We start from the raw sequence: 15,792 nt of genomic DNA on the forward strand, positions 1-15,792 counted from the left end.
AATGTAGGGACGCTGAACTCCTTTAAAGGTTAAACCCTATTTGTTAAGAGTTGTCTTTCACTAATAATAACTGGGGCATACATTAATTCTAGTCTGGAATGCAAATTCTTATAACTTCTCTTTATTTTGACAACCTGACATAATGTTTCTTTTTTGTCTTTTTCATTGGACTGAAATGCATTGTACAGAGCATTTGCTACAGGTCACTTGCACCAGTTTGCACTTATGAATTCTCAATATTGTCTTTCTGACATCTCTTCTAAATACCAGTCTAGGTCATTTTGTTTGGAGAACCATAATTACTTTAGCGCGCATTGTCCCTTATCAGCTCCCGTAGGTTTGCTAACAGTTCGAGTTCATCTAATGCATTGTGGGTAGGTCAGGCACGGGGAGGACGCCATGTGCTGTTGAGGCTCTGGAATTGGACCTGTCTGTGCTCATCTCGATTTGTTCTGTTTCAGTGGGACTTTGGGCTCCACAGCTCCGGTTAACGCCAGCATGTACTGCACCAGACGCTGCCTCCGGACCGCGTTGCGGGCCGCCGCGAACGTTCACCGGTACGTAACCCCGGAACAGTCGCTCATCTCTGCGTCTTCTTGGGGGTTTCTTCAAGGGCAGACAGCCAGTCTCTGATGCCGCTGTTATTGCATATTATCTCGTGTTTATCTCTGCTAACGTCGTGGAGATACTGCATGCTGTATTAGGCTGCAGTTTAAACCCAGTTTCATTCTACGCGACGGTGTTTCAGGTGAGTTAGCCGGTGGTTAATGTCTTCTCTCTGGTTGCAACTGCAGCATCATGTTACTATTTGACTGATGTTGTAAAACACAGCCAGACTTTAAAATCCACCCTTTCAGGTGGGCCGTTTTCTGTCTTCATTAGGTTGCTTTTACTGACAGTTACAGTGACATTCTTTGGAGTTTGTTTATTGCTAATTTGGTTGCCAGATATTTCAGATTTAAAAGTAAAAAAAAACAAAAAACACGCAGAGTCACCTGGAGAGAGCAGATCTGGCAACAATGTACGGTAGCTTTCTACTGTTTTTAAAATGGCATCGAGTTGTTAGTATGAAGCTACAGATACCTGTAGTTCTGTTTTTACCATGTATTGGGTAATATTTAAAAGTATCCAGGAATGTGCAAGACAATTACCTTTTGTCCTTTATAAAATATTGTAATTTAAAAAGTAAGTATTACTTAAACTAAGGTGTCAAAAGTAGGTTTGATAAGATGCTTAAGTTATATTTAATATATATGTTCAAAATTATTGTTAAAATGAAATGTAAGAAAAATAGTATATCAAGAATGTGCTGTGAGGTGGTCAAATTAATAATATATATCCAGTAATGTGTGATAAAATTAATGAATGTGAAAATTAAAAACTAAAAAAGCAATGAAAGTAGTTTGACTAAAGTAAAATGTTATGTTTAAATCAAAAGATAACCAAAAGTTGAGACTTATGCAGAGATTTTGGTATTTTTTGTTTTTAGATTTGGACCACTCATTACAAATTGTGATCACACTTTTATGTTGGCTTTAAAACATTGTGGACTTAACTTGTTGACTTGGTTGCACATGTTTAACATTTGAGTGGAATGAGAAAATTGTTAAAACTGAAAAAAGAAGCCTTCAAATCAGATTTGAAATGTGCAGAAAGCCAGAGGTTGTCTTTGTTGTTTTTAGTATCAGCTGAAAGACGACTTGCTGCCTTCTGATCAATCTGAAAATTTGTGATTCTCAAACAGTTCAGCTTCTAATAACAATAATACTGAAAGAAACGTATAACTCAAATGATACGTTGAGTACAGAAGCAACATACTAATACATTTTTATCTATTTTATTTTTTATTTCTTGCAACATTTCAGCATCTTTAGAATCTCATTTCCAACTCGTCCTTAGAGTGAGAATCGCTTTCAGAGCAGATATTCCCAAAGCTAAACTCCCGCAGAATCCCTGTTGTTTTTCGTCAACGTGTCTCCAGATAATGACCAGATACAGTCATGTGTTTTTCAGGCACCACCTTCAGCAGCAGGCACCGGCTCTGTGTTCTGTCCGGCTTCTGAAAACCAGTTCGACCGCCTTTTCAGAAGCCTTAGCCACGCCCGCTCTAGACGGAGCGCCCAAAGAGTACTCTCCAAAAATCCAGCAGCTGGTCAGCGACATCGCCAGCCTCACCTTGCTAGAGGTGTCAGACCTCAACGAGCTCCTCAAGGTTTGTGGAAAAGGTCCCTTTTTTTTTTTTTAATGCTGAACCTGGATAACCGGAGTCTTTGGTCCAACTCACGTTTTTGGGGGATAATCTCTTCTAATTCTCACTTTCAGAAAACTCTGAATATTCAAGATGTTGGAATGATGCCGATGGGGGCAATGGCTGCATCTGCTGTCCCTGCAGCTCAGGTACAAACTCTGACTCTGGTCGCCATAAAAAAAAACAAAAAAAAAAAACGACACGATCCGGTGACTTAAAATCTTAACATCTCGGTTGTAGTTTTTGGCTGACATTGCTTGTTCGTTTTCCTTCTTGTGAAACCAGGCCGCAGAAGAGGAGGAGGCGCCGGTAAAGATAGAAAAGACTCAATTCACAGTAAAACTGACAGAGTTGAAAGCAGCTGAAAAAGTAAAGCTTATAAAGGAAGTGAAGAACTGCATACAAGGCTTGAATCTGGTGCAGGTAAGAGTAAATCAATGTCTGCTTGCTCTGTTACTCGCTCTTAAAAAAAGTAAAGTTTATTTTATTGTTTGAAGGTTTTCACTGGTATATTTCTGTGTAAAAGAGTTTTTGGTGTTTGGTCAGCTGTAAAAAATAGAACAAACTTCTTGTAGATGATCACAAGGCAGAACAACTTGTAGTTGCATTTTTCAGGTTTGCATGAACAAAATGTGGCTTAGAATTAGGATCTTTTGTTAGATGAGATGTGTGACAATATTGGTTGTTGAGCAGTAAAACTATTGCCAGATTTCTTTTAGGCGATGTTGGGACTGCTACAAATATTTATTTTGTAGGAAAAGGAATGCATACGTAACATGTTGGTTGTATTATTTAATCTGTCAGTGGCAAACATCATACATGAACAGTACATGTGTAAATTAATCCTTATTATGCAAGTGAGTTGCAGACTCCTGGTTGTTTTCCGATCTAAAGCAGCCGTGTAATCACTACGACTGAACCAAGAGTGGTTTAAGGCTAAAGACAATAAAAGTCGCAGAAAAATGAAGTTGGTTTCAGTGCTGATGTTTGTCTAATATCTACATAAACATGTTCACCTCTCGGTTTAATTACAACTACAGATTTAGTTCTTATAATTTGCAGCTTTTTTATATTATTAGTTTCTTTATATTTTAAATCTTGAGAACTGCATGAAGAGCTACGAAACATGCAATATTTTTACTCTACCAGATCAGTGTTGCAGATTGCCTCAGTCCAATCTTTTCTCTCTCTCTTTCAATCAGGCTAAGAAGCTGGTGGAGTCCCTTCCCCAGGAAATCCGGGCGAATGTGTCCAAGGACGAAGCAGAAAAACTCAAAGCGGCTCTGGAAGCAGCAGGTGGCACTGTGGTGCTGGAGTAAACCCGTGGAACCACTCGCCCCGTTTACTCTGGAGTTCTGTTGTTCGTGCACTTCATCCTTCATGTATATGTTTTTTTTTGTTTTTGTTTTTGTTTTTTTTTTAACTCAAAAGGAAAGAAAAAAGAGAGGATCTGAAGAGAAATGGAAAGAAAACACATTTTCCAACGCTCTCATCCTTTAGCATTGTCAGGTAGGGTGGTACAACTTTGGAGTGAACTTTCCAGAGAATTCAGCCTCCGCAAATGACTGCTGTGCTCCCTGGTTATGCGCTCGCATGTTGCGTAGCTTGGAAGCTTCAGAAATGCTATCCTGGATGCCAAAAGGTGCATTACTCTGTGTTGATGTTCAACTGTTCACAGATGAAGGTTTGAGCTGCAGGAGAATGGATACAAACGTGGAGGAACACCAAATGTAACTAGCGCAGTGGATGTCGACGCCGAGTCCATTAAAAGTTCGAAATAATGTCATTAAAGTTGAAGTATTCTTATTTCACTCGCTTCTTGGTCCTGTTTTTGTGTCAAACTGAATGTTTTGAAACACTCGTATTTTCTAGATGGGTTCAGTCGGTGCTTAAAGAAGCACTGTAAGTGAAAACCACAGTTTTACCCGTGAAGGAACTTTTATTTTTTGTCCTGCTGAAAACAAGATGCTTTTTGTGCAAAAGTGCATCTCAGAATTTTCTTTATAAACGCATAAATGTGTGTAGTAAATGTAGGATGTCATTGAAATGTTAATTTCAGAAATGTCATCCAAAAAGTGAATATTAAGTAAAATCTCAGTTTTGATCCAAAAATCAGCTTGTTGGGAAATTAAAATATTCCATGAGACCACATTTCTTAAAAATAGGATTTTATTAATAGTCATTGATTTTCTCCACGTAAAGGTAAGTCACACGACACGATCTGAAGAATCTGTCTGTTCGGAGCGCTGTGTAGAAGTGTTGAAAGGCTGAGTGGAAGTAAAAAGTCTATTTGGGTAGTAAAGACATCTGACATATTTTTCAGTTTCATGAGAAACTGAATTTTGTTGCTTTTTCAGGAGCTTTATGCCACAGTTAAAAAAATATACATTCTGTGGAATGAGTTTTCACTTTTTAAATTCTTGTGCTCACATACAAAAACTTCTTGATATGTATTGAGATGACCACGCACATGAGTGCATGACTGGAGGTAATCCACAATCTTTAAATTATGTCTAAATGCACTGTAAATAACATAGGCTGTGTTTGTGAATGCTTTGAGCTGAAATATGTTGCACTTATGGAGAGGCATTAATAAAAAGAAATGCAATTTTCAAAACAAAAAGTAAATAGTTTTTAAAACTAAACCTATTGGAAAATGTTTCAACTATTTGCAAAAGGTTTTTATCCCAGTTTAGTACAAAAGTCCGTAAACGTAATCATCAAAGAAAGATTCCGTTCAACTTGGACATTGTAAAAAAAAAAAAAAAATTATTTGACGTAAAGTGGGCGTACGGACCTCTAAAACAGCCAGAATCTTTAAAATCGTCACCGCTCACTGTTTGCCACCAGGTGGCGTAGGAAGTCTCTAAAAAGACTGAACGGAGCTGAAATGTGTGACAGCTTCACCTGGACAAAACATCTTTGATATCTGACTGATTCATTATTTACAAGTCCCTTTATAATCTTAATGTTAGCTGTCCTGCTGTTAGGAATTGATTTTAAGCAGGCTAAAGAGATTAAATACTTATTAGGCAACCATATTGTCTGTGGATCAGACAGTGGACCATAAAGCTCTAAGTCGAGGATTACAAAAAGCCTTTAAGAATGAGACTGAGGACTTTTTTGGTAACGCAAGATGAATTTTACATATGTAGAAGAAGCAAAAAATATTCAAAACTGGACAATAAAACACTAAATGTTGAATGGAAGACACAGATCATCCATCTGGTGATGGCTGATTTGCAAAATTTTCTGAACTCGCACACAAAATAAAGCTTTACTAAAAAAATGTTCATTATGTTTAAGAAAAAACTGCTCATAGAAATCTTTGGAAGCGTTGCAAGGCCTTTGTGTTAACAATCCAGCATTTGGATTACCATTGTTACTGGTGGCCTGACATGGCAAGTGAAAACAGAAGCACCCTGTGAAAAATGCTTTAGTTAACTGCTGGTTTGGTCAATGATGCAGAAAATGAGGCAAGGTCTGCAGCCTCACTGCCTTCTCTTAATTACAAACCATTGTTTATCACATGATTTATGATGGCAGTGGCACTTAATTAAGCATTTACTAAAGTTTGCGGCACTCAAAATACCATCACCACTCATTCTTTGTCATCTGCTTCTTTGCCACTTCCTGAACCATTTCCTCCTCTGGGCACGACTCTCCCTCTCCGTGGCCAAACTCTTCTTCCCACCTGCTCCTGTCACCAAGTTTTGTCATCCAAGCTCTTCCTCTCCCTTGTCCAGACATCATTTGTCTTCACCTGTCTCCTGTTTCAACAGAAAACATCTTCATTCAAAGACTAGCCTTTTTACCATCACACGTTTTTTAATATATGGAAAATAAAGTAAGTTATGTCAAAAACTCTCGTTTTTTTTTTTTGCTATCCCAGCTGCTATATAACAAAGATAATTAAAAAAAAAAATAGTTTAATTCATTTACCTTAAAAACGCCCACTGATTCATGAAATATTTGTAATTAAGCATCTCAACCACTGCCAAAACCTCGAGAGAGGCTTTACTGCAATAAAGTTTACTCCGACTGAGAAAAGTCTGTGGATATCCGTCCCAGTGGGAGTCAGAAAATTGCTTTGCTGGAAGATGCACTAACACCCCACCGAGTCAGTGATGATGGATGCTTTCACACTGGTTTTGTGGCGTTGCGAGAGTGACACGAGTGGCGGGAGTGCAGAGAGGTGAAGAGAAAGAAAGAAGAAATAAAGAATTTGATGAAAACGTTCGTATTTCCAATTTTCATGCAAGTGTTGGGTATATTAATGAAAAGATGAACTCGTATCTTCCCGTTCTTGTCTGACTCCTCACTGTTCACGAATGTCAGACCAAAGTTGGCCCCAAATCCAAACAGTTGTAGAGGATAAAACCTCTCTACGCTGATATTAAGCTGTGTAGTCAGAAGCAGGCCTCCTCCTTAACATTGCTCATAATATTTGCTAAAGCTTCTTCTCAAGGGAAGATTTATTTAAGGCCTTTGTTGTCAAATGGCATTAGCTTCAGCAAAAAGGCAGCTTAATTTTATTAAGCAAGCCAACAAGATGCATGGAGCACAGAATCATGTCTGAACACAGTGAGTGGCTCTTACAAGGTTAGTCTGTTGATCGTGGATATTTGAGAAGCTTGCTGACAGGTTACTGTTCTTGTCCCCTGAGTAAACTCTCCCTCTTCTGTCCGATTCCCATTCATACTTTAGCAAAACTTGGATTGCATTAAACCAAGTTTTGACGCTTCATGACGCTTTCCTCAGTGCAGCGTCCAAGATTTATAACATTTTAGAAGCAAAGTCTTCAAACTTGAATCCCAGGATGCTAGCAGTCTATATTGGTGAAACTACAACACCAACAAAGCTATTTTTATTTGAGTTACATACTCGCCCTCCCACAAACCAGCTGCACTCCTTTTCTTGGCACAAAAAGGCCAAAGGGTTCATTCTTGCACAAGTGCCTGAATTCAACAACGTGGATTTTTCAAAATGCCCACAAATCTGTTTAACGTCAGAAAGACGTTTAGTTTTTTTTTTTTTTTTCCATTCGTATGTGGCACGGACAACATCCTGTCAGCATCAGCATCACACCAGACTGAACACTGCCTTCTGAAGATGCATCGTTCCTTTATTATCTCGTTTAATTACAGCAGCTAAAGGGACATGCCTCTTCAAATGTTCACCAGTAAACCTGCTGCAGCTCTCGGGACAGGTGTGACTGACTCTCTGGGCTTCATTTCCAGACACTCTTACAAACTCAGCAGGAGGTGAAAGTGAAGAAGATCTTGATGAGAACACGAGGTTACGTGTCTCTCTCCAGTGGACTCAAAAGTACAAAAAGCAAACTAACAAATGCTCATACTTTACAATATGTGCTGCATTTTTTTACAAAACATTCACATTCTATACACTTTTTCCAAATTTTTCCAAACTCATGAGACTCAGTGAGGATAAACAGAAAAAAAGTAATCAGAAAATCATCCGCAGTCTCTAAAAATGACTCTGTCAAGATCATCTTGAATGTGTTCAAAGTCTGCATTTGACAATTTTCTTTAACTTCGTTGTACAGGAAGTTTAAATTGTGACCCTCAAAATGGCCCCATGAAAGTTCAGCGAGTTTGAATTTTACGACAAAAGGTTTTTGACGCGACAGGAGTAGGTAAGAATAGTCGCAAATACGTGCAATTCCAGTCCTAATAGTCCAATTTAAAATTAATTTAGAGGCAATACATTCGCTGTGGCGATGGTGACCTTTTAAATCTTTTATACCTCAGAATGTTGTAGTCGGGAATGTGATAAAAATCGAAGCACGCTCTACCTCATGCATAATTGCCAATGATTATCAGCCTTTTCCTCGTAAGGACTTGCATTGTGAGATTTCTTTCCGGTGTCAGCTACACTTAAGTGCTTGATGGACTGTGGAGTCTTGAACAATAAAAGGTAAAATTGTTTCCTTCTATATGTGCTGTTGAATGGGGTTAAGATCTATTGTAAGATGGAAAAGTGGTCACTTCTAATAACCTAGTTCTGATAATTTTGTCTAAAGATTTCTGAAACACCACGGACAATGTAGACTTAATAGCAGAAACGTTAAGCTAGTTTGTTTGAATGAACTTTATTTGCCGACACTCGAGTGTAACTCATCTTTTTTAGGCTGCGCTTTTCTGCAAATCTCTTTGTTTTCTTGCATTTCATCAGTGATACAGATTTTTTTTTTAAAGACCTATAATTAAATAAAAAATGCTGCAGCACTGTGTGTAATTTATCTGTTCCGGCCGGTCCAGACAGCTGGTTCTGGGTGCTGATAACATCCTCGGTCAATTTGCTGGAGAGTGAGCGATTCAAGTTGGCTACACTCTAAAAGATTTCATAATATTTTATGAAATAAGGCTCCTTGTTTTCTGCTTTGCACATGGTGGCCGCACCGCAGTCCTGTGCCAAGCCCTCCATGTTGTCAAAACAAGATTAATGAACACGGAACTGTAACGCGGGGCGGGTGTTTCGTACAGGAAACACTTTCATCCGTTATTCCGCGGTGTTAACAGGTCATGTCGTAAGTTCACACTATTCATAGACAGGAATGCTATGGGAATATCGGACCTTTAATTACTAAGATACTTGAACGGCTTTATCTTTTTTTTTTTTTTTTTTTTTGGGTGGTTGCACAACAGGAGGCTCGCAAAACAAAAGGAATTTTGTGCTGAATTTTTTTTTTTTTTTGCAGATTAGAGAAGCTGCAATTAAGGATTTACAGGCTTCTTTCACACTTAGCTGTTTGTTCTCCACTTAAAGCATGACTCAAGTTTACTAAATAAGAAACAGATATTCAAATTTTCCATCTTACCTTAGGACTGTTGTCCATCACAACAAGTCATGTTGCACGTAATTCCTTTAAAAAATTACTAATTTTTTTTGCTCTGTCTTCAAGTTTTCAACAAGCTTTTAGTCTGTGGACTGAAATAAAAACAAGTAGATCACAGTTTGTCTTATGATTGAACAAGGAGTGAAAGAAGGATGCACTTCTTGTGTTGTTTTGGATAGCTTTTTTCACTTTAAATTATAAATATGACATTTTGTACTTTCTCAAGTTCTCTTTGACTTTAAAACATCATTTAAGATCTGAAATATTCAAGTATGAAATTAAAGGCAAAAATAAAACATAGGGAAAAAAAACCCAAAAGGTGGCAAGATACGTTTCTTTGATATTGCAAACATAAACAAAATATACTTCTCAAAAAAATAAAGTGAAAATTTCACTTTAATTTTGTGTGTGGCTCCAAATCCAGGCCTCCATTGGTTAATACATTTGATTTCCATTGATGATTTTTGTGTGATTTTGTTGTCAGCACATTCAACTTTGTACAGAACAAAGTATTCAATGAGAATATTTCATTCATTCAGATCTAGGATGTGTTATTTGAGAGTTCCCTTTATTTTTTTTGAGCAGTGTATTATCTGATTAAATTAAATATTTTTTACACATCTCTTAAAATGTATGCTGGATATTTAGTCTAAACATTAAAAAAAAAAAAGTAGAGAAACTCAATCACATCATAAGTGCATCAGCTTATGACTTCAGCTGTGTTTTGGGTTCTATGTGGTTTAATTGGGATTAATTGAATCAACATCATTGCTCTGACATGTATTTTTATTCATGCGCTCCAGGGTGAGTGAGTCGACTCCGTGGTTCTGAGTCCTTCCTGCAGCGTGTTTCACTGCCCGAGTGAAACAGCAAAGCTTAAGCCAAAGGCACTCTAGAAGGTATATGTCACTCTCACTGTTTTTTTATTTTATTTTATTTTTTAAAAACAGCGCCGTCTTCAATCTCATACTATTCTCACAAACCGGACTCTCCTGTAAGGATTTGATTTGTGCCTGGGGTCTCGTCCCTGAAACTAGTCGCCTCATCCTCACTTTTGTGATCCTCAGGCAGCTGAAGAAACATATTGGCGAGAAGGTCGTCGCCTACGAACGCCAAAGGACGATCATGCTCGACTTGCCTTGGACACTTCAGCTGTCACAGACTGTCCATGTTGGACAGCTCGTCCTGACGGAGGGCTCTTATCCAAGGTCAAAAGGAGCCAAGAGAAAATGCCATCCTGGATGTGCTAGATGTTCTTCAACTTTAACACAAAGTGAAAGTGATTTATATTCAAGTATATTCTCAGTTACACAGGATAAAATTAAAAGTGATGTATATATTTTTTCTTCTTTGTCACAAAGGCAGATGAATTATTTATATTCGCCGAGGCCTTTAACCACAAACGGAGCAGCTATAAATGTGACCCAAGGGACGGGTTAATAAACTGAAATGGAAACAGTCTCTTAAAGTAATATTAAATGATAAATTATGCCTACCTTTTCAGACAAGGCCCCTCTTTGCCCTCTGGGGGACACTGTTACTCAGAAAAGTAACACGCAGCTGTGTTTATAATTCCTACCTCAGTCAGTTTTGGTTGGAGATTAGGAGACGTCCTGTCCCATAGTCTTTTGTTTAAGCTCAAATTGTAACCTGGCTGGGTTAACTGGTATGGTGCGCGGAGCTTCAGGGCAGGAGCATTAGCAGGAATTTAAAGGAGCTGCATGTCCCAGTTCCGCAGCTGGATGTGGGTTTGTGGCTACATGTCATTTAATAAGGCTTCAGGTATTATTTTCTCAGGTTTTCGCTTATAGAATGATGTGCAATCCATCATGCTCAAGAAACAGTAGTCCTCCATGGACGCTCTTTTCTGTAGTAACTGCAGCAGGGGAGGCGCTAAAGTCACGTTTGATGTTTTCTTTTTGAAATAAAACAAAAATTAAACAGCAATTTAAGCATAACAATAGAAATAAATTATCTTCAATATCATTTGAACTTTTAGTCAGAGTGAGATTTTGAGTTTCTTATCGATAATTTAGACATTATATGACCTTGTTAAATGTGCAAAATTAGTTGTCTCTTAATGCAGTTATGCTGCTTCTACTGGAGCTTGTGGAAAGAGCTTGATGCAGGTTGGTAATGACAGATAATGCACTGTAAGTACTGGACATCTAGATCTGGCTCGGCCTTTTTCTAGTCTACATCCTGATTTAGTTTTTTCCTCTTTATCAGATACTCCTGTCGCCACAGACAGACTGCCGGGCTAAAAAAAAAAAACATCCACAAGAGAACCAGTTAGTGACTTTGTGGGTTTTTTTTTTAAAGAAGATATATCTATTCAGTTTAGATTTAAATTAAAGTTAATGGATATTTATTACCTCTTTATTATCTTTTTTTTTTATGCCATTTTCTTTTTTGTTGAAGCTATCAATAATCTTGTCAAGTGCCACTGACATTATTTTTGATTTTAGGTGTGAAACTGCATCCTTTACAAGTTACCAGAAATAAAATGTATTTATTAATTCGTTTGTTTTGGTTTCTGTTCCCTTGTATGTATGGAAAAAATGCTCTATTAATAACGTTTTCGATTTTAATTACAGTCGTAAAGAATAGGCATGAATTTTCACACTTTGAAACATGTTCAGTCACTTTCTGTTCACGGACAGGAAAAAGTCCCCAAACTCGACTCTGAAGCTCAGAAACACACTGAACGTATTCACATCGATGCCGGAAACAAAGACTGAAACTGAGATGTTAATCGCTATAACAGATTTTTAAGTCCATATTTTAATGAGGTCGCCATATTTTGACAAGAGTAATCAAATCGCTTGCGGTTAAGCAACTTTTTAACTTTGTAATTTGTTTCTTTGTTTAGACAGGAGTGTTTTCAAAGCTTCTGTTTCACCCGGTATCGTGCTGAACGCAAAACACACACGGACCTACAAACACACGCCTAAGGAACATTTACAGTCCCAAATTCACTCAGTCTGCATATTTCGGACTGATAAAACACAACCAGAGAAAACTCATGCACACAGGGTGGGAACATGGAAACCCCAAACAGCTTTTGTTTATCATGTCAACATTTCAACATTTAGAAATCATTTTATTTTGTGACTCAAGAAATATTTTACAAGATTTTTTACATTTCTAAGTTAGCAAATTAGGACTATGGTACTTACACGCTCATATTATTTGACAACACTCCTTTTTGAACTTTGAACTTGTTTTAAGGATGAGTTGACGTTTTGAAAGGATTTGGTGAAAGCAGAGCTTTTCGGCGAAAGGTCAGATCTGTGTGTTTGTGCTCATTTCACCCTTCTTTGAAAAAGAAAGCTGTCTGGGGGAAAGGATATTTTCCCAAAGAGTCACAAAGGTGTACGTTTCTTCAGATATTTGGGATAAGTAAAATGCATTTTCTAAAATGAGGATGAGACGATATGATTAAAATCTCTTTTAATATCTATGCAGTGGTATTTTTTTTTTCATTCGTTTTGTTTTCTTTGTACCTTGGATGAAGCACCAAGCCTCCTAAATGTGAATTTTGCTTTTGTGCAACAGCATCACAGGTTTTACCAGCAATATGAGCAACTGGATCATCAGCATATATCCAATATGAGAACAAACATCTGGACGACAAAACGGATGGGACTAGATACGGTTCCTGGTGGAATTCCTGTTGCACATTTTTTTTTTTTTTTTTTTTAAACACGACCAATAGCCTGGGTATTTTAGAAAGCAGAGATGGTTAACTCTTTTTGCACTTTATGTTTTCATGCAAACAAAAATGTCATATTTATAAAAAAACAATAAAAAACAACAACAACAAAAAACGCTTTCTAGAGGGAAGTTGTTTTTTGTTTGTGTTTTTTTTTTTTTTTACAAATCCTCTTAATCTAGTGGATTATCTGGACTGTATATTCTAAGATTATTAAAAAGATACAGAATCCTACTTTACACTTGCCAACTGTAGCTTTCTGTGCTAGACATCGCCACAGCAATGAGACGGTTCATTTTGAAAGTTGAAAATATTTGAGGGTAAAAGTAAGAACTTTAAACAAAAATCACAGGGCAGAACCTGCTGGGTTTCTTTCAGGAACTTATCACATTAACCCGCTCTCTTGCGTCTGTGGGATTTCTGCCTTTTTTTTTGGTTTTAGAGAACCTAATCATTTCATCACCTGTGCCACCCTGGACCTGAAAGTGGTGAAGTATTAAAGTGCTGCAAAACCACTTTTACAACAAAATTTAGATGACCCTCTAGACACCGACTGCGTGCAACAAAGGAGCCATAAATCCGAGAAATGATATCCTACAAAGAAAAATACCCAGTACTGCAGATCCCAGGCTTTTTGCTAACTGCGAACGTAGCTGCCAGTATTTCACCGCGTGGTAACAGCGTTGATGTCCTCGGTTTGGACAGATGACAGAGCTGAAAGAATGAGCGATGGTTTTACATTATGGAAAAGTTTGTGGGATGGAGAGTGGGGCCAAAGATTGTTTTTTTTTTTTTCTTCTTCTCTTGAGGTCTGACTGTGGATCGAAGCCTACATGCCTTCCCCCTCTCCGCTCGGGTCCGCTGCGGCCCTCTGCAGCCGGCCAGAGCTCTGATCTTCACATAAACAGGCAATAAAGCCAAGAGAGACAACGTCATAAAAGCCTTACATAAGGGTGATAATGAGTTTTGACAGGCAAACCAGAACATCAGGTTTGAATCACCTTTTTGGTCCAGACGGGAGAGTGCAACAAAACTCAAAAACACTGCTGCTTTTGAGCAGAATTCATGCTTTCCCCCCACATTTAAAGTGGAATAAGAAAAAAACTTAAATTAAATTTCTTAAAAGACCCATCCTCCTTTAATGGCCATGATATGTTGGGTATTTGATCGTGAAGTTGCCTGGATTTACCTTTGCAGCCCACAGACTCCAGCAGCCGGGAGAAAACAAAAACAAGAGGCTGCTGTTCATTACATCTGCTCATAATTGTGAAACTTGGTGTTAATCTGGTCACATTCCTCTCAGATTTTCACCTTTAAATTGGTTTGTATGATTTTATTCTCATATTTTTTTAATGGAAGCTTCAGTTTTGAACCACTCTGCTCCGTAGACAAGAAAAAAACAAAAAAAACTCCCAGGTCTGAAGAAACAGCAGACCTGGGGGGGGACTACGTCCAAATGTTCAAGGCTGATTTTTTATTTTTTTTATTTTTTTAAATAAATTCCTGTCAGAGCAATTTAGGCTTTGCTTTAATTTCTGGTCCATGGAGCCTATTAGAAATGAGCCAAAATTATGTCTCAGCCTCTGAAGTCAGAATTCATTACAGTGCTAAAAACAGCACTGGACGAACAGGAGCTAATAATGGTGAAAAGTAATCATTTTTTGCTTTCTAACCCAATACAGAACAGCAGTGGATGGTGACAGTGAACCCATTCACAAAGGGAACATGGCAACGCCTAACGAGAGAGAGAGAGAAAAAAATAAATAAATCGGCTCAACGCTGCGGTTAATAGTCCTGCATTTTCTGGTTTTTGAATCTGTGAAAGAAAAATACATCAGCTGCTACTTCATCTCTCAGGAAAGTGTAAAATTATGGTAAGTGGACCACACAGCTTCCCCGCTACATGTTTTCATACATAAATAGCTTACAGATGTCTCACTAGCAGCGTCCAGCTTTCTGCGCGAGGACGGCAGCGCAGCGGCGGAATGACTGTGCACTTGACCAAACGGCTTTTAATCCCATCACTTAATCGCTACTAATACAGGAAGCATTTCCAAATAAAGGGCTGTTGAACTTGGAGCCTTTTCCATAATCATTAATCTCTTTGCTGGAGTGTTTGAGGCTCCAGCTTGGTTCCTGTGTCTGGTTTCTTTACGAACAGCAGAGGCTTCGGCTCTTAACTCTGTGTACTCTGGCAACCCTCTGCTCCTGCGGCGACGGTGCGGCCGCAGCGGTTCCTCCTTCCAAAGAGATACTTATTTTTCACCACCTTTACAAAACATTAGGACATTCTTGTTTCTTGTGGCTGATAAAATGCACACAACGCCGAGTTTTGACACGGACATGAAAGTGGGTTTGTTTGAATGGGAAATCTATCCCTGCTCTGATAACAATCAGACGGGCAGAGAGTTCTTTGTCTTTGAAGACGAGACTTTGACCCCGCGTGTGAACCGTTTTTTTCCAAACAGTCCTATAGATTCTTAGACAGATGGGTTCCTCGTTTTCAGACGGCGGGTTTTCTCTTGGCCGGGCGCGCAGTGTGAAAAGAACATTTGTCAGAATAGAGATCTGACAGGTGTTCCATCACAGAAAGCATTTTCATCCATTCCTTTAACTACGCCTGTTTTTATTTTCCTCTGGGTTTTGTGAGGGTGGAGCTCAAACCATCTGCCGTGTGGGAGGCTTCAGCCTCCAATAGCTTCGGAGGTCAATTTCACAAGTTTTGATATTTGAGATATGGCAAATATGATTCTGGAACACAAAATGTTCTTTCAAAAGAAAGATTGTAAGCAAGGAAGGATTGACGTAGTAGATAAAACCAACAAAAAGTACTGCAGCTGCTTAACCCCTAGAACCCGACGGACCCACCGGTGGGTCCAGCTGCCACGGGACCTCGGCTCGCTCTGTAAACAAAGGCTCCACGTGCCTTTAAATTTTTTTTTATTTTTTATTATCCGCTAAAAGAGGCTT

The 15,792-nt window shown here is 38.4% G+C and overlaps 1 protein-coding gene across 3 annotated transcripts; it reads left to right on the forward strand.

Annotated features, from left to right (window-relative positions):
* Positions 1–352: 352 nt before the first annotated feature.
* On the forward strand, positions 353–4,059 carry mrpl12 (mitochondrial ribosomal protein L12). Of its 3 annotated transcripts, XR_015764121.1 has the most exons (6): positions 353–557; positions 1,999–2,212; positions 2,323–2,397; positions 2,534–2,671; positions 3,451–3,757; positions 3,927–4,059. XR_015764121.1 is itself a non-coding variant. In XM_088008413.1 (5 exons), the coding sequence occupies exons 1-5, from the start codon at positions 499–501 to the stop codon at positions 3,565–3,567; spliced, it is 603 nt and encodes a 200-aa protein (XP_087864539.1). In that variant the 5' UTR covers positions 353–498; the 3' UTR covers positions 3,568–4,059. The 3 variants fall into 3 exon arrangements, 2 of the variants coding, with proteins under 2 accessions (XP_087864539.1, XP_087864540.1); XM_088008413.1 differs by having other exon boundaries at positions 3,451–4,059; XM_088008414.1 differs by having other exon boundaries at positions 354–557; positions 2,014–2,212; positions 3,451–4,059.
* Positions 4,060–15,792: the final 11,733 nt, after the last annotated feature.

Source organism: Poecilia mexicana, unplaced genomic scaffold, assembly GCF_051168715.1.
Source record: "Poecilia mexicana isolate PSO_F unplaced genomic scaffold, ASM5116871v1 scaffold_8, whole genome shotgun sequence".
Lineage (NCBI taxonomy): Eukaryota > Metazoa > Chordata > Actinopteri > Cyprinodontiformes > Poeciliidae > Poecilia > Poecilia mexicana.

Coding starts and splice junctions, on each gene's coding strand:
- mrpl12 (XM_088008413.1), top strand. CDS start 499: ATGTACTGCACCAGACGCTGCCTCCGGACCGCGTTGCGGGCCGCCGCG. Junction 558..1,998: donor GCCGCCGCGAACGTTCACCG/GTACGTAACCCC, acceptor GACCAGATACAG/TCATGTGTTTTTCAGGCACC. Junction 2,213..2,322: donor ACCTCAACGAGCTCCTCAAG/GTTTGTGGAAAA, acceptor TCTCACTTTCAG/AAAACTCTGAATATTCAAGA.